General features: G+C 43.9%; 1 protein-coding gene across 1 annotated transcript in view; it reads right to left on the reverse strand.

Annotated features, from left to right (window-relative positions):
- The window catches only part of LOC110503441 (contactin-5), a 312,088-nt gene that overhangs the window by 51,144 nt on the left and 236,495 nt on the right, over window positions 1-24,449 (reverse strand). The window contains exons 15-16 of the mRNA XM_036961468.1: window positions 20,231-20,380; window positions 13,101-13,171 (exon numbers count right to left, since the gene is read on the reverse strand). Coding sequence (XP_036817363.1) covers window positions 13,101-13,171; window positions 20,231-20,380 — 221 coding nt within the window. The remainder of the gene's footprint in view (window positions 1-13,100; window positions 13,172-20,230; window positions 20,381-24,449) is intronic.

A 24,449-nucleotide genomic window follows, 5' to 3' on the forward strand; every position in this document is an offset into this window, starting at 1 on the left:
ATCCATGTGATTATGTTGGGCTGATATTGATATGATTATGTTGGGCTGATATCCATGTGATTATGTGGGGCTGATATCCATGTGATTATGTTGGGCTGATATTGATGTGATTATGTTGGGCTGATATTGATGTGATTATGTGGGGCTGATATCCATGTGATTATGTTGGGCTGATATTGATATGATTATGTTGGGCTGATATTGATGTGATTATGTTGGGCTGATATCCATGTGATTATGTGGGGCTGATATCCATGTGATTATGTTGGGCTGATATTGATATGATTATGTTGGGCTGATATTGATGTGATTATGTTGGGCTGATATTGATGTGATTATGTTGGGCTGATATTGATGTGATTATGTTGGGCTGATATCCATGTGATTATGTTGGGCTGATATTGATGTGATTATGTTGGGCTGATATTGGTGTGATTATGTTGGGCTGATATTGATGTGATTATGTTGGGCTGATATTGATGTGATTATGTTGGGCTGATATTGATGTGATTATGTTGGGCTGATATTGATATGATTATGTTGGGCTGATATTGATGTGATTATGTTGGGCTGATATTGATGTGATTATGTTGGGCTGATATTGATATGATTATGTTGGGCTGATATTGATATGATTATGTTGGGCTGATATTGATGTGATTATGTTGGGCTGATATTGATGTGATTATGTTGGGCTGATATTGATATGATTATGTTGGGCTGATATTGGTGTGATTATGTTGGGCTGATATTGGTGTGATTATGTTGGGCTGATATTGATGTGATTATGTTGGGCTGATATTGATATGATTATGTTGGGCTGATATTGGTGTGATTATGTTGGGCTGATATTGATGTGATTATGTTGGGCTGATATTGATGTGATTATGTTGGGCTGATATTGATATGATTATTTTGGGCTGATATTGATGTGATTATGTTGGGCTGATATTGATGTGATTATGTTGGGCTGATATTGATATGATTATGTTGGGCTGATATTGGTGTGATTATGTTGGGCTGATATTGATATGATTATGTTGGGCTGATATTGATATGATTATGTTGGGCTGATATTGGTGTGATTATGTTGGGCTGATATTGATATGATTATGTTGGGATGATATTGGTGTGATTATGTTGGGCTGAGATTGATGTGATTATGTTGGGCTGATATTGATATGATTATGTTGGGCTGATATTGATATGATTATGTTGGGCTGATATTGATATGATTATGTTGGGCTGATATTGGTGTGATTATGTTGGGCTGATATGCATGTGACTATGTTGGGCTGATATTGATGTGATTATGTTGGGCTGATATTGATATGATTATGTTGGGCTGATATTGATATGATTATGTTGGGCTGATATTGATGTGATTATGTTGGGCTGATATTGGTGTGATTATGTTGGGCTGATATTGATGTGATTATGTTGGGCTGATATTGATATGATTATGTTGGGCTGATATTGGTGTGATTATGTTGGGCTGATATTGATATGATTATGTTAGGCTGATATTGATGTGATTATGTTGGGCTGATATCCATGTGATTATATTGGGCTGATATTGATGTGATTATGTTGGGCTGATATCCATACGATTATGTTGGGCTGATATCCATGTGATAATGTTGGGCTTATATCCATGTGATTATATTGGGCTGATATTGAAGTGATTATGTTGGGCTGATATTGATGTGATTATGTTGGGCTGATATTGATTTGATTATGTTGGGCTGATATTGGTGTGATTATGTTGGGCTGATATTGGAGTGATTATGTTGGGCTGATATTGATATGATTATGTTGGGCTGATATCCATGTGATAATGTTGGGCTTATATCCATGTGATTATGTTGGGCTGATACTGATATGATTATGTTGGGCTGATATCCATATGATTATGTTGGGCTGATATCCATGTGATTATGTTGGGCTGATATTGATGTGATTATGTTGGGCTGATATTGATATGATTATGTTGGGCTGATATTGGAGTGATTATGTTGGGCTGATATTGATATGATTATGTTGGGCTGATATCCATGTGATAATGTTGGGCTGATACTGATATGATTATGTTGGGCTGATATCCATATGATTATGTTGGGCTGATACTGATATGATTATGTTGGGCTGATATCCATATGATTATGTTGGGCTGATATCCATGTGATTATGTTGGGCTGATATCCATATGATTATGTTGGGCTGATATCCATGTGATTATGTTGGGCTAATGCTGATGTGATTATGTTGGGCTGATATCAATATGATTATGTTGGGCTGATATTGATGTGATTATGTTGGGCTGATATCCTTGTGATTATGTTGGGCAGAAATCCATTTGATTATGTTGGGCTGATATCCATACGATTATGTTGGGCTGATATCCATGTGATAATGTTGGGCTTATATCCATGTGATTATGTTGGGCTGATACTGATATGATTATGTTGGGCTGATATCCATATGATTATGCTGAGCTGATATCCATGTGATTATGTTGGGCTGATATCCATATGATTATGTTGGGCTGATATGCATGTGATTATGTTGGGCTGATATCCATGTGATTAATTTGGGCTGATACTGAAGTGATTATGTTGGGCTGATATCCATGTGATTATGTTGGGCTGATATCCATATGATTATGTTGGGCTGATGTCCATATGATTATTTTGGGCTGATACTGATGTGATTATGTTGGGCTGATACTGGTGTGATTATGTTCGGCTGATATCCATGTGATTATGTTGGGCTGATATCCATATGATTATTGTGGGCTGATATTGATGTGATTGTGTTGGGCTGATATCCACATGATTATGTTGGGCTTATATCCATGTGATTATGTTGGGCTGATACTGATATGATTATGTTGGGCTGATACTGATGTGATTATGTTGCGCTGATTTCCATGTGATTATGTTGGGCTGATATCAATGTGATTATGTTGGGCTGATATCCACATGATTATGTTGGGCTGATATGCATGTGATTATGTTGTGCTGATATCCATGTGATTATGTTGGGCTGATATCCATGTGATTATGTTGGGCTGATATCCATATGATTATGTTGGGCTGATATCCATGTGATTATGTTGGGTTGATATCCATATGATTATTTTGGGCTGATACTGATGTGATTATGTTGGGCTGATACTGGTGTGATTATGTTCGGCTGATATCCATGTGATTATGTTGGGCTGATACTGATGTGATTATGTTGGGCTGATACTGGTGTGATTATGTTCGGCTGATATCCATGTGATTATGTTGGGCTGATATTGATGTGATTATGTTGGGCTGATATTGGTTTGATTATGTTGGGCTGATATTGATATAATTATGTTGGGCTGATATTGATGTGATTATGTTGGGCTGATATCCATGTGATTATGTTGGGCTGATACTGATGTGATTATGTTGGGCTGATATCCATGTGATTATGTTGGGCTGATACTGATGTGATTATGTTGGGCTGATATCCATATGATTATGTTGGGCTGATATTGATGTGATTATGTTGGGCTGATATCCATGTGATTATGTTGGGATGAAATCCATTTGATTATGTTGGGCTGATATCCATACGATTATGTTGTGCTGATATCCATGTGATAATGTTGGGCTTATATCCATGTGATTATGTTGGGCTGATACTGATATGATTATGTTGGGCTGATATCCAGATGATTATGTTGGGCTGATATCCATGTGATTATTCTGGGCTGATATCCATATGATTATGTTGGGCTGATATGCATGTGATTATGTTGGGCTGATATCCATGTGATTATGTTGGGCTGATATCCATGTGATTATTTTGGGCTGATACTGGTGTGATTATGTTGGGCTGATATCCATGTGATTATGTTGGGCTGATGTCCATGTGATTATTTTGGGCTGATACTGAAGTGATTATGTTGGGCTGATATCCATGTGATTATGTTGGGCTGATATCCAGGTGATTATTTTGGGCTGATACTGGTGTGATTATGTTGGGCTGATATCCATGTGATTATGTTCGGCTGATATACATGTGATTATTTTGGGCTGATACTGGTGTGATTATGTTGGGCTGATATCCATGTATTTATGTTGGGCTGATATCCATGTGATTATGTTGGGCTGATATCCATGTGATTATGTTGGGCTGATATCCATGTGATTATGTTGGGCTGATATCCATATGATTATGTTGGGCTGATATCCATGTGATTATGTTGGGCTGATATCCATGTGATTATGTTGGGCTGATATCCATGTGATTATGTTGGGCTGATATGCATGTGATTATGTTGGGCTGATATTCATATGATTATGTTGGGCTGATATCCATGTGATTATGTTCGGCTGATATTCATATCATTATGTTGGGCTGATATCCAAATTATTATGTTGGGCTGATATCCCTGTGATTATGTTGGGCTGATATCCATATGATTATTTTGGGCTGATACTGGTGTGATTATGTTGGGCTGATATCCATGTGATTATTTTGGGCTGATATCCATGTGATTATTTTGGGCTGATACTGATGTGATTATGTTGGGCTGATATCCATGTGATTATGTTGGGCTGACATCCATATGATTATGTTGAGCTGATATCCATGTGATTATGTTGGGCTGATATCCATATGATTATGTTGGGCTGATATCCATGTGATTATGTTGCGTTGATATCCATATGATTATTTTGGGCTGATACTGATGTGATTATGTTGGGCTGATATCCATATGATTATTTTGGTCTGATACTGGTGTGATTATGTTGGGCTGATATCCATGTGATTATGTTGGGCTGATATCCATGTGATTATGTTGGGCTGATATCCATGTGATCATGTTGGACTGATATCCATATGATTATGTTGGGCTGATATCCATGTGATTATGTTGGGCTGATATCCATACGATTATGTTGGGCTGATATCCATATGATTATGTTGGGCTGATATCCATATGATTATGTTGGGCTGATATCCATACGATTATGTTGGGCTGATATCCATATGATTATGTTGGGCTGATATCCATATGATTATGTTGGGCTGATATCCATACGATTATGTTGGGCTGATATCCATATGATTATGTTGGGCTGATATCCATATGATTATGTTGGGCTGATATCCATATGATTATGTTGGGCTGATATCCATATGATCATGTTGGGCTGATATCCATATGGTTATGTTTGGCTGATATCCATACGATTATGTTGGGCTGATATCCATATGATTATGTTGGGCTGATATCCATACGATTATGTTGGGCTGATATCCATATGATTATGTTGGGCTGATATCCATATGATTATGTTGGGCTGATATCCATATGATCATGTTGGGCTGATATCCATATGATTATGTTGGGCTGATATCCATGTGATCATGTTGGGCTGATATCCATGTGATTATTTTGGGCTGATACTGGTGTGATTATGTTGGGCTGATATCCATGTGATTATGTTGGGCTGATATCCATGTGATTATGTTGGGCTGATATCCATATGATTATGTTGGGCTGATATCCATGTGATTATGTTGGGCTGATGTCCATGTGATTATGTTGGGCTGATATCCATACGATTATGTTGGGCTGATATCCATGTGATTATGTTGGGCTGATATCCATGTGATTATGTTGGGCTGATATCCATACGATTATGTTGGGCTGATATCCATGTGATTATGTTGGGCTGATATCCACGTGATTATTCTGGGCTGATGTCCATGTGATTATGTTGGGCTGATATCCATGTGATTATGTTGGGCTGATATCCATGTGATTATGTTGGGCTGATATCAATATGATTATGTTGGGCTGATATCAATATGATTATGTTGGGCTGATATCCATGTGATTATGTTGGGCTGATATCAATATGATTATGTTGGGCTGATATCCACATTAATGTGTTTCAAAGTTATTCTTATGTACGGCATGCTGTTGTGTCCTTGAATAGAGGCCATCAGATCGATCACCATATTCTCCATACAGAGTCCTTACAGTATACAGTATCTTCTCTGGAGAGAGGAGCCTCATTCATAAAGGAATCCACATTACCCACACATAACATAAGATCACATGTTGTAGCTCCACATAATAATTAGTCACAGTGATTCCTTACATGCTTAGTAATCTACACACATGGTCCATAAACTACGCTTAATGAAGTTGAAACATCTGACAAGTATTCCCCGGAACGATGAGAAGTACCTAATGAAAGACACATAGAGCCCTCTACAAGATCGTCAGTCACCACACAGGAGGCTGGACCACTCTGACTGATACCTGGCAACCAGCGTTGGCTGCTTGTGAAGTTGCGGATGTAGAAAGTGTCATTGGGTTTTAACTGTCTCTCCCTTGCGTGGTGGTCAGGTCTCTCTTTTTGTTTCTCCTGCTTCTGTTCCACTCATGCTTTGATGTCCGGACATCTCAACTGGAGCTTGACCTGTGGTTGTTTGTGGCGTGATGCGGCACTGGAACAAGAACCGAGAGAGCTTAGTTGTAATGGTTCCCCCAGTCATCTTTTTGAGCCCTTCTTTCAGTGTCTGCACACCCCGCTCCACTAAGCCATTTGAGGACGGGTGAAACGGAGCGCTGCGGAAATGGCGAATAACGTTTCTCCGCATGAATTCTTGGCACAAGTCACATGGGAAGGTTGTCGCATTGTCAGACACAAAAGAGTCAGGCAGACTATGGAAACACCTGGCGAAGCTTTGGGATGGTTGTGGTCGCTGTGATGTTGCTCATGATGTGAGCCTCCAGCCACTTGGTGCGTGTCCACCATGACAAGTAACGTGATCCACAAAAGGGCCTGCAAAGTCTATTTGCAGCCTGTAGTACAGATGTAGTGGCGTGGGCGGAGACATCTTCTGGTTGATCTGGCACTCAGAACATGATTTCACATTGGTTTCTGCATCCTGATCCATGTTATGCCACCAAACCTGGCTAAACTTTTCACCCGGGAGGCACCCGGGTGAGCCTCATGGACCTCATCCATGACTTGTGTACGGCCAGGGGCCGGAACAACCACTCTGGACCACCAGAGTATGCAGCCATCCTGCACACTCAGCTCAGTTTAACACTTTGCAGAAGGTCTCAGTCCACCATCCTCTATGACAGGAGGCCAAACCTGCCTGTTATGGATGATGCGAATTTTCGCAGCTTTTTGTAAAAAATCACGCAACATTTCAAAGTCCTGCTACTCATGCCAGGAATATAGTATATGCATATGATAAGTACGTGTGTATAGAAAACACTCTGAAGTCTCTAAAACTGGTTAAATCGGGTCTGTGGCTATAACAGAACGTGTTTAGGAGTAAAAATCCCTGGTAAAACTTTTTACCAAAAACACAAAAAAAAGATTTGTCCGCAATTCAATGTATTATTTAAGGCGACAGAAAATATGTAAACGCCTACAGCTTCCACACGATGTCGCCATTGCTGTCAATTTCTGACTCATTTGTCCTTGGTTACAACACGAATAGACCCCTCCTTTCTTGAGGCGCACCACAGTATGTTGTGAAACTGAAAAAATGGACGATGATTTCCAGACTTGCTGCTATCGAATACAGATCGCCCCGTGATCAATTTGATACATCATTAACGTTTATTAATACCTAAAGTTGGTTTAGAAATGTCGTTTGAAGTGATTTGTAAAAGTTTATAGGCGACTTTTGTAATTTAAAAAGTGACGTTGCGTCTTGTAAATGGGCTTTTTGCAGCACCAGACTGGCCTTCAGCAAATTACATTTTGGGTATACAATGACGGATTTAATCGGGAAAAAGACCCAATTGTGATGTTTATGGGACATATAGGAGTGCCAACAAAGAAGCTCGTCCAAGGTAATGAATGTTTTATATTTTATTTCTGCGTTTTGGGTAGCGCCGGCTACCGCAAAATCTGTTGTTTACGTGTCGTGCTGGTATTTTGGGGGGTGCATGCTATCAGATAATAGCTTCTTATGCTTTCGCCGAAAAGCATTTTACAAATCTGACTTGGTGGCTAGATTCACAACGAGTGTAGCTTTAATTCAGTACCTTGCATGTGTATTTTTATGAAAGTTTGAGATTTATCGAGTACTATACTCGAGTACTATAGGTGGCGCTCTGAAATTTCCGCTGAGCTGTCCCTGTGCAGGGACCACCTCCGTAAGGTGATAAGAACCTTTTCACCTGGGCCAGGATAGGATCCCGGTCTGTCCACTGTTTGATCTATTTGGCATTCATAGATGAGTTTGACAATCTCTCCATTAGGAAAATTGTCTCGGGAGGCACCACAATTGTGGCAGGCATCTCTGGTAGCGGGAGATGGCTGAGCGCGTCTGCATTTGCATTGTCCTTCCCCGCTCTGTACACGATAGTGTACTGGTAAGCTGACAGTGTAAGGGCCCAGCGCTGAAGCCATGTAAGCAATGCATCTTGATTCACTGAAAAGTCTCATCAGTGGTTTGTGGTCAGTGCATATGGTGAGGCACGAATGAAAGCGTTTCAAAGCAAAGACTATGGCCAGACCTTCCTTGTCTAACTGTGAATAACGCTTCTCAGAACTCGTCAGCGTGTGTGATGCGAATCCAATGGGTTTCTCTGACCCGTACTCCATCTGATGACAGCGTACTGCCCCGACGCCATAGGGCGAGATGTCACATGACAGAATGATCTCTTTGTCATGATCAAAAGGAACCAGCAGTTGTGCTGATTGTAGTAGTGCTTTCTCTAACCCTAACCCTAACTATAACCCCTAACCCCTAACCCCTAACCCTAACCCCTAACCCTAACCCTAACCCCTAACCCCTAACCATAACCCCTAACCCTAACTATAACCCCTAACCCTAACCCCTAACCCTAACCCTAACCCCTAACCCTAACCCTTTCTCTTCCTTGAAAGCTTTCTCTCCCCAGTTCCATTTACAGTTTTTGTGGCGCAGCTGATAAAGTGGAGCTAATACTGTTGACAGCTCAGGGAGGAACTTGGTAATTCACTCCTCCTCCATTTTATTTTTAATGGCATAAAGCACTGTCCTGGGCTTGAAAAAGCGAGACTAGGCCTGAGGATCCACAAACAGCTTAACTGCAGTTCGCCCAGTTCATCTTTGAATCCGGGTACTTTTGAATGACATTCTCAGTCTTTCGTGTGTGTTTTTCTCACCCCAGTTCAGTTGTATTTTGGTGAGCCAGTCACACCCTAGTAAACCAGGCCCATTCCCTTTAACCACCAGGAGCCGTGCTCTCGCTTCCTGGCTGTTGTATGCAATGTCCACCTCCAGAGCCCCCAGCAATGGTATGATCTCCCCAGTGTACATACACAGTCTGATCCCCGCCAGTGTGAGGGCGAAAGCCTGTTTTGAACCCCACATTTGTTTTGTAGGTCTCCTCACTGATAACAGAGGCAGAGCCCACTGTGTCAACCCCCATCCTCATCTGCTTTCCATCTAACTCCACTGTGACATAGATGGGCTCAGTGCGTGGCTCACTCACAATAAACATGTTGTAGGAACAATGCTCTTCCACCTCCTCTGTGCTCTCTAGGTGGTGCTGTGAACTTGCGTTTGTCCAGTCTGCCCATCCTCTGGCTTGGTCCTAGGACCCCTGCATTTTTTAGCTAAATGTCCCTTTTTGTTGCAATTGTGACAGACAGTAAGTACCCTTGAACTTACAGTTGTTTGCATAATGTGTTCCCCACATCTGAAACATTCCACTGCTTTTCCCCTTTTTTTCTGCCGACTCTTTAGTCACCTGATGCGCTGCACCACTACTACAGTTGTCCTTTTGCATATTTTTACATTACTAGCGGCCATCTCCATCCCTTGAGATAGTTCCAATGCTCTCTTGAAAGTCAGTGTGGTTTCCCCAGCAAACGGTGCTGTGTGCCGTCTTCATTAATGCCACAGACTAATATGTCACATGTCCTATAACACAGCCCCAAATGCACAACGCTCAGAGAGTTCACACAATTAAACAACAAAACAAAACAGACTGACCACTTTTCTGGAAATGGCAGTTAAACGTGAACCTCTGGACAACCACTGAAGGTGTTGGATTGTGGTGAGTCTGAACGAGAGCAACTCCCGGTGTCCGTGGTGTTGCCAAATTCCTCAGTAGCTTGTAGGTTTTAGTCCCACACACACTCAAGAGTGTGTTTAGCCTAATCTGTAATTCCATTTCCCCAAAAAATGTGTCCCAAACTTTCCACATATTCCATCCAGTCCTCGTTCTCTTCCACAAAGTCAGTGATAGTCCCAAACATTGCCATTATAATGCCAACTTGTCATTGATCCTCATTAGTGATCAGCCACAGCCTCGAGGCTGTGGTTAGTAGCTCCAGGCTGTGGTTAGTAGCTCCAGGCTGTGGTTAGTGGCTCCAGGCTGTGGTTAGTAGCTCCAGGCTGTGGTTAGTAGCTCCAGGCTGAGGTTAGTAGCTCCAGGCTGTGGTTAGTAGCTCCAGGCTGTGGTTAGTAGCTCCAGGCTGTGGTTAGTAGCTCCAGGCTGAGGTTAGTAGCTCCAGGCTCTGGGCATGTATACATGCTTTCTTTATAGTCATTTTAGGGCCTTATTCTGACTCAAGCCCTGTGCAATCGGTTTGGATCAATGACATACAGTTCCTGGTGTCACATATGTTAGTAGCTAGTGTCATGACACCTGGCTGAGGATGTTATTAAAAACTGTATGAACTAAATACTGTAACTTAGGAAGGAAATCCCCTTTATCTGTCAAGTTTCCATCAAATACATTGTCTGTAATATCAAAATGGATTAAACAATTTGTGTTAAGATAGGAATGTGATTTTAGGAGTCATAAGAGAGAACTTCTAATCATATCCTTTGCACATTAAGTAGTCACGCCCCAAATGAGGTCAGAAAGCTTGTCAGTGGGATGACACTGCCCTAATATGCATATATTAGCATTTGGGACTGAGTAAGAGGCAGTTTACTCCTATCCCAAAGAAGTTCTTTAAACAGCTTGGAAAATATCAGAAAATTATGTCATGGCTTTCGAAGCTTCTGATAGGCTAATTGACATCACTTGAGTCAACTGGAGGTGAACCTGTGGATGTATTTCAAGCCCTACCTTCAACCCAGTGCCTCTTTGCTTGACATCATGGGTAAATCAAAAGAAATCAGCCAAGACCTCCGAAAAAACTGTAGACGTCCACAAGTCTGGTTCATCCTTGGGAGAAATTTGAAGGTACCACATTCATCTGTACAAACAATAGTACGCACGTATGAACACCATGGGACCACGCAGCCATCAAACAGCTCAGGAAGGAGACGCATTCTGTCTCCTAGAGATGAACGTACTTTGGTGCGAAAAGTGCAAATCAATCCCAGAACAACAGCAAAGCACCTTGTGAAGATGCTGGAGGAAACAGGTACAAAAGTATCTATATCCACAGTAAAACGAGTCCTATATCGACAAAACCTGAAAGCCCGCTCAGGAAGGAAGAAGCCACTGCTCCAAAACCGCCATAAAAAAGCCACACTACGGTTTGCAACTGCACATGGGGATAAGGATCGTACTTTTTTGAGAAATGTCCTCTGGTCTGATGAAACAAAAATAGAACTGTTTGGCCATAATGACCATCGTTATATTTGGAGGAAAAAGGGGGAGGCTTGCAAGCCGAAGAACACCATCCCAACTGTGAAGCACGGAGGTAGCAGAATCATGTTGTGGGGGTGCTTTGCTGCAGGAGGGACCGGTGAACTTCACAAAATAGATGGCAACATGAGGTAGGAAAATTATATGGATATATTGAAGAAACATCTCAAGACATCAGTTAAAGTTAAAGCTTGGTCACAAATGGGTCTTCCAAATGGACAATGACCCCAAGTATACTTCCAAAGTTGTGGACAACAAAGTCAAGGTATTGGAGTGGCCATCACAAAGCCCTGACCTCAATCCTATAGAACATTTGTTGGTGTCACGGCCGTCAGAGGAAGAGGACCAAAGCACAGCGTGGTGGGCGTACATATTCATTTTTATTAGGGTTAGGATGACGCCGACAGACACAATAAACAATACAAAAACAACCGTGAAGCTTAAGGACAATGTGCCACAAACAAAGTTAACTTCCCACACTGAGAGGAGGGAAAGGGCAACCTAAGTATGGTTCCCAATCAGAGACAACGATAGACAGTGGTCCCTGATTGAGAACCATACCCGGCCAAAACATAGACATACAAAATCATTGAAGACAAAAACATAGAATGCCCACCCCAAATCACACCCTGACCAAACCAAATAGAGACATAAAAAGGCTCTCTAAGGTCAGGGCGTGACAGTGGGCAGAAATGAAAAAGCGTGTGCGAGCAAGGAGGCCTACAAACCTGACTCAGTTACACCAGCTCTGTCAGGAGGAATGGGCCAAATTCACCCAACTTATTGTGGGGCGCTTGTGGAAGGCAACCCAAAACGTTTGACCTAAGTTAAACAGTTTAAATGCAATGATACCAAATACTAATTGAGTGTATGTAAACTTCTGACCCACTGGGAATGGTATGAAAGAAATTAAGGCTGAAATAAATCATTCTCTCTTCTATTATTCTGACATTTCACTTTCTTAAAATAAAGTGGTGATCCTAACCGACCTAAGACAGGGAATTGTTACTAGGATTATATGCCAGGAATTGTGAAAAACTTAGTTTCAATGTCTTTGGCTAACGTGTATGTAAACTTCCGACTTCAACTGTATGTAGCATATCTGTATATATATCAATTGTATAAATTATTGAGTTTAATTTGGGAGATAGTAACTCGTTAACAACTTCTTCCATGGTGCCCCAAATTCCTAATGAGTTAATTGTTATGTGATTAATTGAATCGGGTAACAATTAAACATAGTTAGTGGAATAAATAAATAACAGTCATCAGATTAATAAAAGTCACGACACTAAGCGCCTGAAATAGGAGAGTTCTGTTTTATGGAGTGGGGTTAAGAGGACTAGGGTTAGTGTGTGAGAGAGTGAGTGAGTGTGTGTATCTGTGTGTGTGAGAGTGAGTGAGTGAGTGGGTGTGAGTGTATCTGAGCTAGCGAGGGCAGTGTTGTTGAGGATTAGAGGTTAAAAAAGGCTCTTACCTCCCAGGAGGTGACCAGTTCATGCCTGCGGCCGTTCCCTCCACTGACGTTAGCTGGGGCCACCGAGGGGACTGGAAGTTTTGGACACAAGAAAAAAACAACACCAGCCATCACACGTCATATCTCCTGCCAGACCCTAGTTGACTGTTATTTACCAAGTCAGTTCAACTCTGCTCAACCCATAGCTATACTCATTTGAAGAGACTCAAGACCAGTTGAAATGTGGAAAATACAAGCTTCAATACCACTACAGTATCGATGACCTATAGCTCTTGTCCCAAGAAACTCAAACGGAATCGTAAAAGTAGAGTTATACCAGTATATGCCATTTAGAATACTTTTTATTTATAAAGAATCACTATTCATAATATACAGTGGGTGGACACCTCCTCATCCAACATCTCATGGACACCTCCTCATCCAACCTTCTCATAGACACCTCCTCATCCAACATCTCATGGACACCTCCTCATCCAACATCTCATGGACACCTCCTCATCCAACATCTCATGGACACCTCCTCATCCAACCTTCTCATGGACACCTCCTCATCCAACATTTCATGGACACCTCCTGATCCAACCATCTCATAGACACCTTCTCATCCAATATCTCATGGACACCTCCTCATCCAACATCTCATGGACACCTCCTCATCCAACATCTCATGGACACATCCTCACCCAACATCCTCACCCAACATCTCATGGACACCTCCTCATCCAACATCTCAAAGACACCTCCTCATCCAACATCTCATGGACACCCCCTCATCCAACATCTCATTCCAAAACCATAGGTATTAATATGGAGTTGGTCCCCCCTTTACTGCTATAACAGCCTCCACTCTTCTGGTAAGGCTTTCCACTAGATGTTGGAACATTGCTGCAGGGAGGGCATCCTGACTGGTTGCATCACTGCCTCGTATGGCAACTGCTTGGCCTCTGAGCGCAAGACACTACTAGGTAGTGCGTATAGCCCAGTTCATCACTAGGGTAAGCATCCTGCCAGGACCTCTATACCAGGTGGTGTCAGAGGAAGGGCCTAAAAATTGTCAAAGACCCCATAGACTGTTCTCTCTGCTACCGGTACCGGAGTGCCAAGTCTGGGTCCAAGAGGCTTCTAAACAGCTTCTACCCCCAAGACATAAGACTCCTCAACAGCTAATCAAATGGCTACCCAATGTCACCCACCACCTTTTTACGCTGATGCTACTCTCTATTTATCTATGTATAGTCACTTTACCTCTACCTACAGGTACATATTACCTCAATTACCTCGACTAACCGGTGCCCCGCACATTGACTCTGTACCGGTACCCCCTGTATATAGCCTCCACATTGACTCTGTACTGGTTCCCCTTGTATATAGCCTCCACATTGACTCTGTACCGCTACCCCCTGTATATAGCCTCCACATTGACTCTGTACCAGTATCCCCTGTATATAGCCTCCACATTGACTCTGTACCGGTACCCCCTGTATATAGCCTCCACATTGACTCTGTACCGGTACCCCCTGTATATAGCCTCCACATTGACTCTGTACTGGTTCCCCTTGTATATATCCTCCACATTGACTCTGTACCGGTACCCCTGTATATAGCCTCCACATTGACTCTGTACCGGTACCCCCTGCATATAGCCTCCACATTGACTCTGTACTGGTTCCCCTTGTATATAGCCTCCACATTGACTCTGTACCGGTACCCCCTGCATATAGCCTCCACATTGACTCTGTACCAGTATCCCCTGTATATAGCCTCCACATTGACTCTGTACCAGTATCCCCTGTATATAGCCTCCACATTGACTCTGTACCGGTACCCCCTGTATAAAGCCTCCACATTGACTCTGTACCGGTACCCCCTGTATATAGCCTCCACATTGACTCTGTACTGGTTCCCCTTGTATATAGCCTCCACATTGACTCTGTACCGGTACCCCCTGTATATAGCCTCCACATTGACTCTGTACCGGTACCCCCTGTATATAGCCTCCACATTGACTCTGTACTGGTTCCCCTTGTATATAGCCTCCACATTGACTCTGTACCGGTACCCCCTGTATATAGCCTCCACATTGACTCTGTACCGGTAACCCCCTGTATATAGCCTCCACACTGACTCTGTACCGGTACCCCCTGTATATAGCCTCCACATTGACTCTGTACTGGTTCCCCTTGTATATAGCCTCCACATTGACTCTGTACCGGTACCCCCTGTATATAGCCTCCACATTGACTCTGTACCGGTACCCCCTGCATATAGCCTCCACATTGACTCTGTACTGGTTCCCCTTGTATATAGCCTCCACATTGACTCTGTACCGGTACCCCCTGTATATAGCCTCCACATTGACTCTGTACCGGTACCCCCTGCATATAGCCTCCACATTGACTCTGTACTGGTTCCCCTTGTATATAGCCTCCACATTGACTCTGTACCGGTACCCCCTGCATATAGCCTCCACATTGACTCTGTACTGGTTCCCCTTGTATATAGCCTCCACATTGACTCTGTACCGGTACCCCCTGCATATAGCCTCCACATTGACTCTGTACTGGTTCCCCTTGTATATAGCCTCCACATTGACTCTGTACCGGTACCCCCTGCATATAGCCTCCACATTGACTCTGTACCGGTACCCCCTGCATATAGCCTCCACATTGACTCTGTACTGGTTCCCCTTGTATATAGCCTCCACATTGACTCTGTACCGGTACCCCCTGCATATAGCCTCGCTACTGTTATTTTATTGTTGCTTTTTTATTAATTCGTTTTTTACTTCAGTTTATTTTAATAAAGATTTTCTTAACACTGATTTTTCTTAAAAATGCATTATTGGTAAAGGGCTTGTCAGTCAGCATTTCACTGTAAGGTATACAGTCGTGGCCAAAAGTTTTGAGAATGACACAAATATTAATTTTCACAGTCTGCTGCCTCAGTTTGTATGATGGCAATTTGCATATACTCCAGGCCATTTTGGAGGATGGCCTGGTGTCAAGAAGGGCAGCAAAGAAGCCACCTCTCTCCAGGAAAAACATCAGGGACAGACTCATGTTCTGCAAAAGGTACAGGGATTGGACTGCTGAGGACTGGGGTAAAGTCATTTTCTCTGATGAAACCCATTCCCGATTATTTGGGGAAAAAAGCTTGTCTGGAGAAGACAAGGTGAGCGCTACCATCAGTCCTGTGTCATGCCAACAGTAAAGCATCCTGTGACCATTCATGTGTGGGGTTGCTTCTCAGCCAAGGGAGTGGGCTCACTCACAATGTTGCCTAAGAACACAGCCATGAATAAAGAATGGTACCAACACATCCTCCGAGAGCAACTTCTCCCAACAATCCAGGAACAGTCTGGTGACAAACAATGCCATTTCCAGCATGATGGAGCACCTTCCCATAAGGCAAAAGTGATAACTAAGTGGCTCGGGGAACAAAACATCGATATTTTGGGTCTATGGCCAGGAAACTCCCCAGACCTTAATCCCATTGAGAACTTGTGGTCAATCCTCAAGAGGCGCATGGACAAACAAAAACCCACAAATTCTGACAAACTCCAAGCATTGATTATGCAAGAATGGGCTGCCATCAGTCAGGATGTGGCCCAGAAGTTAATTGACAGCGTGCTAGGGCGGATTGCAGAGGTCTTGAAAAAGAAGGGTCAACAATGCAAATATTGTTGTGAAATGCTTGTAATTATACTTCAGTCTTCCATAGTAACATCTGACAAAAATATCTAAAGACACTGAAGCAGCAAACGTTGTGGAAATTCATTTTTGTGTAATTCTCAAGACTTTTGGCCACGACTTGCATTCGGCGCAAGTGACAAATAACATTTGATTTGATTGGATTTGATTTCATTACATTCAGCCACAAGAGTATTAGTGAGACTGGTACTGATGTTGGGTGATTGGAGATGATGTAGACAATTACATCGATGAAATCTACAATCTAGCTGCAATATTAAAGCTGATTCACCCCCTACAAACGGTTTAATTAAACATAAAAACATGTCCTTTTAGTGGAACTAAGGGAACTAGCCCAAACCATGAAAAACAGGCCAAGACCATCATTCCTCATCCACCAAACTTTACAGTTGGGACTATGCATTGGGGCAGGTAGCGTTCTCCTGGCATCCGCCAAACCCAGATTTGTCCGTCGGACTACCAGATGGTGAAGAGTAGTGATTAATCACTCCAGAGAACGCATTTCCACTGCTCCCTAGTCCAATGTCGGCAAGCTTTACTCCACTCCAGCAGACACTTGGTATTGCGCATGGTGATCTTGGGCATGTGAGCAGCTGCTTTAATTGGTTGAGGAGTTTGTTAAATAAGCAGATGCAAGGCAGAGACACAGATACAGAGACATAGAGAAACAGAGCCTCAGAGCCTCATAGCCACAGAGAGAGAGAGCCCCAGAGCCACAGAGCCACAGAGCCTCAGAGACACAGTCTCAGAGACACAGAGACACATAGCCTCAGAACCACAGAGTCTCAGAGCCTCAACCTCTCAGAGCCTCAGCCACTCAGAGCCTGAGCCACTGGGCCACTCAGAGTCTCAGCCACTCAGAGTCTCAGCCACTCAGAGTCTCAGCCACTCAGAGCCTCAGCCACTCAGAGCCTCAGCCACTCAGAGCCTCAGCCACTCAGAGCCTCAGCCACTCAGAGTCTCAGCCACTCAGAGCCTCAGCCACTCAGAGCCTCAGCCACTCAGCCACAGAGTCTCAGAGCCCCAGAGTCTCAGCCACTCAGCCACTGAGCCTCTCCGAGCCTCAGCCACTCAGCCTCTCAGAGTCTCAGAGCCTCAGCAACTCAGAGTCTTATAGCCTCAGCCACTCAGAGCCTCTCAGAGCCTCAGCCACTCAGCCTCTCCGAGCCTCAGCCACTCAGCCTCTCAGAGTCTCAGAGCCTCAGCAACTCAGAGTCTTATAGCCTCATCCACTCAGAGCCTCAGCACCTCAGCCACTCAGAGCCTCAGCGACTCAGCCTCTCAGAGTCTTATAGCCTCAGCCACTCAGAGCCTCAGCACCTCAGCCTCTCCAAGCCTCAGCGACTCAGCCTCTCAGAGTCTTATAGCCTCAGCCACTCAGAGCCTCATCACCTCAGCCACTCAGAGCCTCAGCACCTCAGCCTCTCCGAGCCTCAGCGACTCAGCCTCTCAGAGTCTCATAGCCTCAGCAACTCAGAGTCTTATAGCCTCAGCCTCTCAGAGTCTCAGAGCCTCAGCCTCTCAGAGTCTTATAGCCTCAGCCACTCAGAGCCTCAGCACCTCAGCCACTCAGAGCCTCAGCACCTCAGCCTCTCAGAGTCTTATAGCCTCAGCCACTCAGCACCTCAGCCACTCAGGCTCTCCGAGCCTCAGCCACTCAGCCTCTCCGAGCCTCAGCCACTCAGCCTCTCCGAGCCTCATAGCCTCAGCCTCTCCGAGCCTCAGCACCTCAGCCACTCAGCCTCAGCACCTCAACCACTCAGAGCCTCAGCACCTCAGCCATGGCCAGGTTAATATATTATATTTCTGGAAAACAATCCCTGGTTTGGATTACATACATACGCACAGTTAGGAACAGAAACAGTCTATATCCCAAATGGAACCCTATGGGCCCTGGTCTAAAGTAGTGCACTACAGAGGGAATAGGAACCCTTTGGGCCCTAGTCTAAAGTAGTGCACTACATAGGGAATAGGAACCCTTTGGGCCCTAGTCTAAAGTAGTGCACTACATAGGGAATAGGGTGCCATTTGGGACGCACAGGGAAATGCCGTAGCAAAGTTAACTGGTGTAAATAGTCTATTTTACCAGCTGCTTTATCTGCATTGCGTTTTTAACAGGAGATAATGATTTCATGAATGCTTTGTATATTTCTATTTTAGAAATAGTATACTGCCGAGACGGGTTATTTTGTTTTGCTAGTTGAGTAAGAAAAACATGTCAGTTAAATGTGATGCTTTCGCTTAGTGAGATAAATTATTTTTGGATTGAACTGTAGTCAGTTACATACTGTATGTTCATACATACATACTGTATGTAACTGACTCTGTAGTCAGTTACATACTGTATGTTCTCACCCAGCTGGACCCACACCCCAACCAGACCTCCACCTGCTAGGCCCACACCCCAACCCAGACCTCCACCTGCTAGACCCATACCCCAACCCAGACCTCCACCTGCTAGGCCCACACCCAACCCAGACCTCCACCACCTAGACCCACACCCCAACCCAGACCAATACCTGCTAGACCCACACCCCAACCCAGACCTCCACCTGCTAGGCCCACACCACAACCCAGACCAATACCTGCTAGACCCACACCCCAACCCAGACCTCCACCTGCTAGACCCACACCCCAACCCAGACCAATACCTGCTAGGCCCACACCCCAACCCAGACCTCCACCACCTAGACCCACACCCCAACCCAGACCTCCACCTGCTAGGCCCACACCCAACCCAGACCTCCACCACCTAGACCCACACCCCAACCCAGACCAATACCTGCTAGACCCACACCCCAACCCAGACCTCCACCTGCTAGGCCCACACCACAACCCAGACCAATACCTGCTAGACCCACACCCCAACCCAGACCTCCACCTGCTAGACCCACACCCCAACCCAGACCAATACCTGCTAGGCCCACACCCCAACCCAGACCTCCACCACCTAGACCCACACCCCAACCCAGACCTCCAACACCTAGACCCACACCCCAACCCAGACAAATACCTGCTAGACCCACACCCCAACCCAGACCACCACCTGCTAGGCCCACACCCCAATCCAGACCAATACCTGCTAGACCCACACCCCAACCCAGACCTCCACCTGCTAGGCCCACACCCCAACCCAGACCAATACCTGCTAGGCCCACACCCAAACACAGACCTCCACCACCTAGACCCACACCCCAACCCAGACCTCCAACACCTAGACCTACACCCCAACCCAGACCAATACCTGCTAGGCCCACACCCCAACCCAGACCAATACCTGCTAGGCCCACACCCCAACCAAGACCTCCAACACCTGAAGGGGAGCTATATTCCATCATGAGGGACCCACAGAGGTGGTGTTGGTGGCACAGTTTCACACACACACACACACACACACACACACACACACACTAAAGTTACCTGCTTCTTTAGTACGGACCCTTCTGGATGGGGCACTGGGGTCTCCTGTCCCGATAGCGTTGCTGGCCACCACCCTGAATTCATAGTCCACCCAGGGGTTCAGGTCCACAGCCATGGCTGACTCCATGTCCCCTGTCACTGGCTCTGGGTCTGGAGAGGACGGAGGGAGAGGGGAGATAGAGAGACATTCACGACCAGAACCGCATGATAAACAGGGCCAGAACAGTCGAAATACATCAGTGGAGAACAGAGATGTTGGCTCAGAATTAAACAGGACATGTTGACACCGCAGCATTGCAGTAGGGAAAATATTGTATGTTCAAATCATAACTCTGTTATTGAAATACACTCATGGAATGGTATGATGTAATCTTGCCACAATGCAGATACACTGACTCTGCAGTTGAACTGATCACTATACGCTCTGATGATCCACTACAGTTATATTGTATCGTACTCTCTGATTCCTTATTATGGCTGACTTTCTAATATTGTAAAGATAAATATGACAGGACAGGACTGGCTGGCTGGGATAGCCAATGCCGGCTGGCTAGCCACAAACCCAGCTTGTCAAGGTTAAACCAATTATCCATAGGGCAAGTAAGTGAACAGTTGGCTAAAAAAAGTAGATGGATTCGTCCCAAATGGCCCAATTCCAGTTATAAAGCACTTCTTTTGACCAGGGCACCAGACTGCCTCTACCATTCCTCATATTCACCACCAGACTGCCTCTACCATACCCCATATTCACCACCAGACTGCCTCTACCATTCCTCATATGTTTAGATCACTGTGGAGTGACAAATATTCCAAGGCATAATTGGCTGGGTTGGACAATACCCCTTATGCACATTCCATCATTTAATATTCTAAACACACCTCCTACCGGCGTGGAAATTTCCAGTGTCGCATATTATAGAACGGAAGTCAGTCTCGTTGTTATCGACGATATAACGTTACTACCACTATGTCACAGTTTTTTACTAGGTGTCTTCAGGACTTGCCTCAAATTAATATTAATGATGTACGTTGAATTGTTAAATCAGCCTCCGAGACTCGCAAGAATGAAAAGGGGTTCAAGATGTACAGTGGGGAGAACAAGTATTTGATACACTGACGATTTTGCAGGTTTTCCTACTTACAAAGCATGTAGAGTTCTGTAATTTTTATCATAGGTACACTTCAACTGTGAGAGACGGAATCTAAAACAAAAATACAGAAAATCACATTGTATGATTTTTAAGTAATTATTATTAATAAATAACCCATCCAATCTACCTGTCATGTCTTTACTATCCTTAACTGAAGACTTTTAGTTTTTCATCAAAGATTCACTGTAATTAGCATTACGCGATTAAACGGATTAATCATGTAACTGTAATTAACTAGGAAGTCGGGGCAACAAGGAAAATATTCCGATTACAAAGTTATAATTTTCCTAATATTACTTTTCAGATATTTTCATATCTGATCAATAGTCTTCTGTTTAATGAATTCTTCTTTACCTCATGTTAGTCAAGGCAAGCTTCAATGCCATACAACTCTCCTTCCGTGGCCTCCAATTGCTCTTAAATACAAGTAAAACTAAATGCATGCTCTTCAACCGATCGCTGCCTGTACCTGCCCGCCTGTCCAACATCACTACTCTGGACGGCTCTGACTTAGAATACGTGGACAACTACAAATACCTAGGTGTCTGGTTAGACTGTAAACTCTCCTTCCAGACCCACATCAAACATCTCCAATCCAAAGTTAAATCTAGAATTGGCTTCCTATTTCGCAACAAAGCATCCTTCACTCATGCTGCCAAACATACCCTTGTAAAACTGACCATCCTACCAATCCTCGACTTCGGCGATGTCATTTACAAAATAGCCTCCAATACCCTACTCAACAAATTGGATGCAGTCTATCACAGTGCAATCCGTTTTGTCACCAAAGCCCCATATACTACCCACCATTGCGACCTGTACGCTCTCGTTGGCTGGCCCTCGCTTCATACTCGTCGCCAAACCCACTGGCTCCATGTCATCTACAAGACCCTGCTAGGTAAAGTCCCCCCTTATCTCAGCTCGCTGGTCACCATAGCATCACCCACCTGTAGCACGCGCTCCAGCAGGTATATCTCTCTGGTCACCCCCAAAACCAATCGTTCCTTTGGCCGCCTCTCCTTCCAGTTCTCTGCTGCCAATGACTGGAACGAACTACAAAAATCTCTGAAACTGGAAACACTTATCTCCCTCACTAGCTTTAAGCACCAACTGTCAGAGCAGCTCACAGATTACTGCACCTGTACGTAGCCCACCTATAATTTAGCCCAAACAACTACCTCTTTCCCTACTGTATTTATTTTATTTATTTGTTTTGCTCCTTTGCACCCCATTATTTTTATTTCTACTTTGCACATTCTTCCACTGCAAATCTACCATTCCAGTGTTTTACTTGCTATATTGTATTTACTTTGCCACCATGGCCTTTTTTTTGCCTTTACCCCCCTTATCTCACCTCATTTGCTCACAACATATATAGACTTGTTTATACTGTATTATTGACTGTGTTTGTTTTACTCCATGTGTAACTCTTTGTCGTTGTGTGTCTCGAACTGCTTAGCTTTATCTTGGCCAGGTCGCAATTGTAAATGAGAACTTGTTCTCAACTTGCCTACCTGGTTAAATAAAGGTGAAATAAAAAAAATAAAGTCTAATTTCAAACGTCGTAAATTGTTGGTTTTCTACACAAACCCAGTCTTCACTATGAGTCATCCATACATCAATTGTCTTAAAATCATTTATTTACTAACTAAATTATTCACAGAAATGCAAATTCACACAAACAGTAGATAGTTACAAGGAAATGATAACGGAGTTTCCCTAGTGGGATAAACCGGCATCGTGGCTTGGTGTACAAAAGGGAAGTAGGGGTCGACTGAGATAAGACAACACACAGTTGAAAATTATAACAAATGAAATGCTAATCGTTTGCACATGAACGCTCACTCATTCGGGAATAATTGCAATCAATATATTGTGAGCGGACCAAGTAATTGGGCGTCACTCTAAAGCGGGAAGGTGGAATAAACGAGTCAGGAGTAGGTTTTCTTGATTGAACACAGTTCTCTATTGAGGGCATTTGGTCAACACAAACACTCCAACATAATCAATGAAAATCTTCCAAGGAAAAACATACATCTTCTCCAGATGAAACAGGAACACAATAGGATTATCTTTGAACTACAACAAAAGTCACGGGATTGTCACCGTGTTAGTGGTTCTTCCTGGATAGCTCTTCTCTCTCGGTGGCCATCTTCCAGAGATAGTTTTCCCCTTCCTTCTCTGCTGGTTCCATTCTCTCTCTTATAGGGGAAGGAGAGCATGTCATTAGTACCGTTAGCTGTGCTTAATTGCCTCTGGTTACATTGTCTCCCATGCCTTGTTGGGCTACTATCCGTGAGCCCAGCCTACCCTCTGGTGGTCCTTCCACAATATATATTTACGCTCAGTGTGTCGTCGGGTCTCTGTTGAAAAGTTTGTTTCTGTTGGAGAGTCTGTCCGTCCTCTCTCTCTCCCTTAGAATGGGGAGTTCAGAGTGACATTCATTCATGTCGTTATAGAATAGATGTTTCGGTGGTTGTCGGCAGACTAGTAATTAATATCAAAGACTTGTTCTTATTCTGTCGGTATCGATAGTCTAAGAGTTTAACCATGTGGGATGGTTAAAAGATTCAGCAGTCTGGTCTCAAACCTTGTTCCTCTCGCTATCGAGGTAAGCTGGTCTGCAACCTTTGTCCTCTCGTAATTGAGAGCAACATGGTCTGTTGAGAAATTTTCAAAGTGGGGGTTTTATTCGGGAGAGCAGAAAAAGCTTTCTCATGACGCCAGGTCCTAACTGTGCTCATGGGCGGTCCTCTGATTTAGTTAACCTGTCTGGGAACGGGGTCCCTCTGTCTCCCATGAGTTGCACAAAATTGTACCAAACGGACCAGTTCATAGCTGGATTCTTCACCGATATTTTATACCTTCTCCAGAACATGAATTTAGTTTGGTTCTCCAGTTCTGTGAGGTGGAAGAAATTCCTTTGTTCTCTATGAAAATTCACTCTGTCTCTATACTGTGGCCATGAGGAGATAATCTCCTCCAGGAATTTACGACCTCTCTGACCACAGCAGCCTGGGTGTAGGAGACAGGGAGAGGGGGGTGGGGCTTGCTGTACCCAAAGAGGG

Source organism: Oncorhynchus mykiss, chromosome 24 (assembly GCF_013265735.2).
Source record: "Oncorhynchus mykiss isolate Arlee chromosome 24, USDA_OmykA_1.1, whole genome shotgun sequence".
Classification (NCBI taxonomy): domain Eukaryota; kingdom Metazoa; phylum Chordata; class Actinopteri; order Salmoniformes; family Salmonidae; genus Oncorhynchus; species Oncorhynchus mykiss.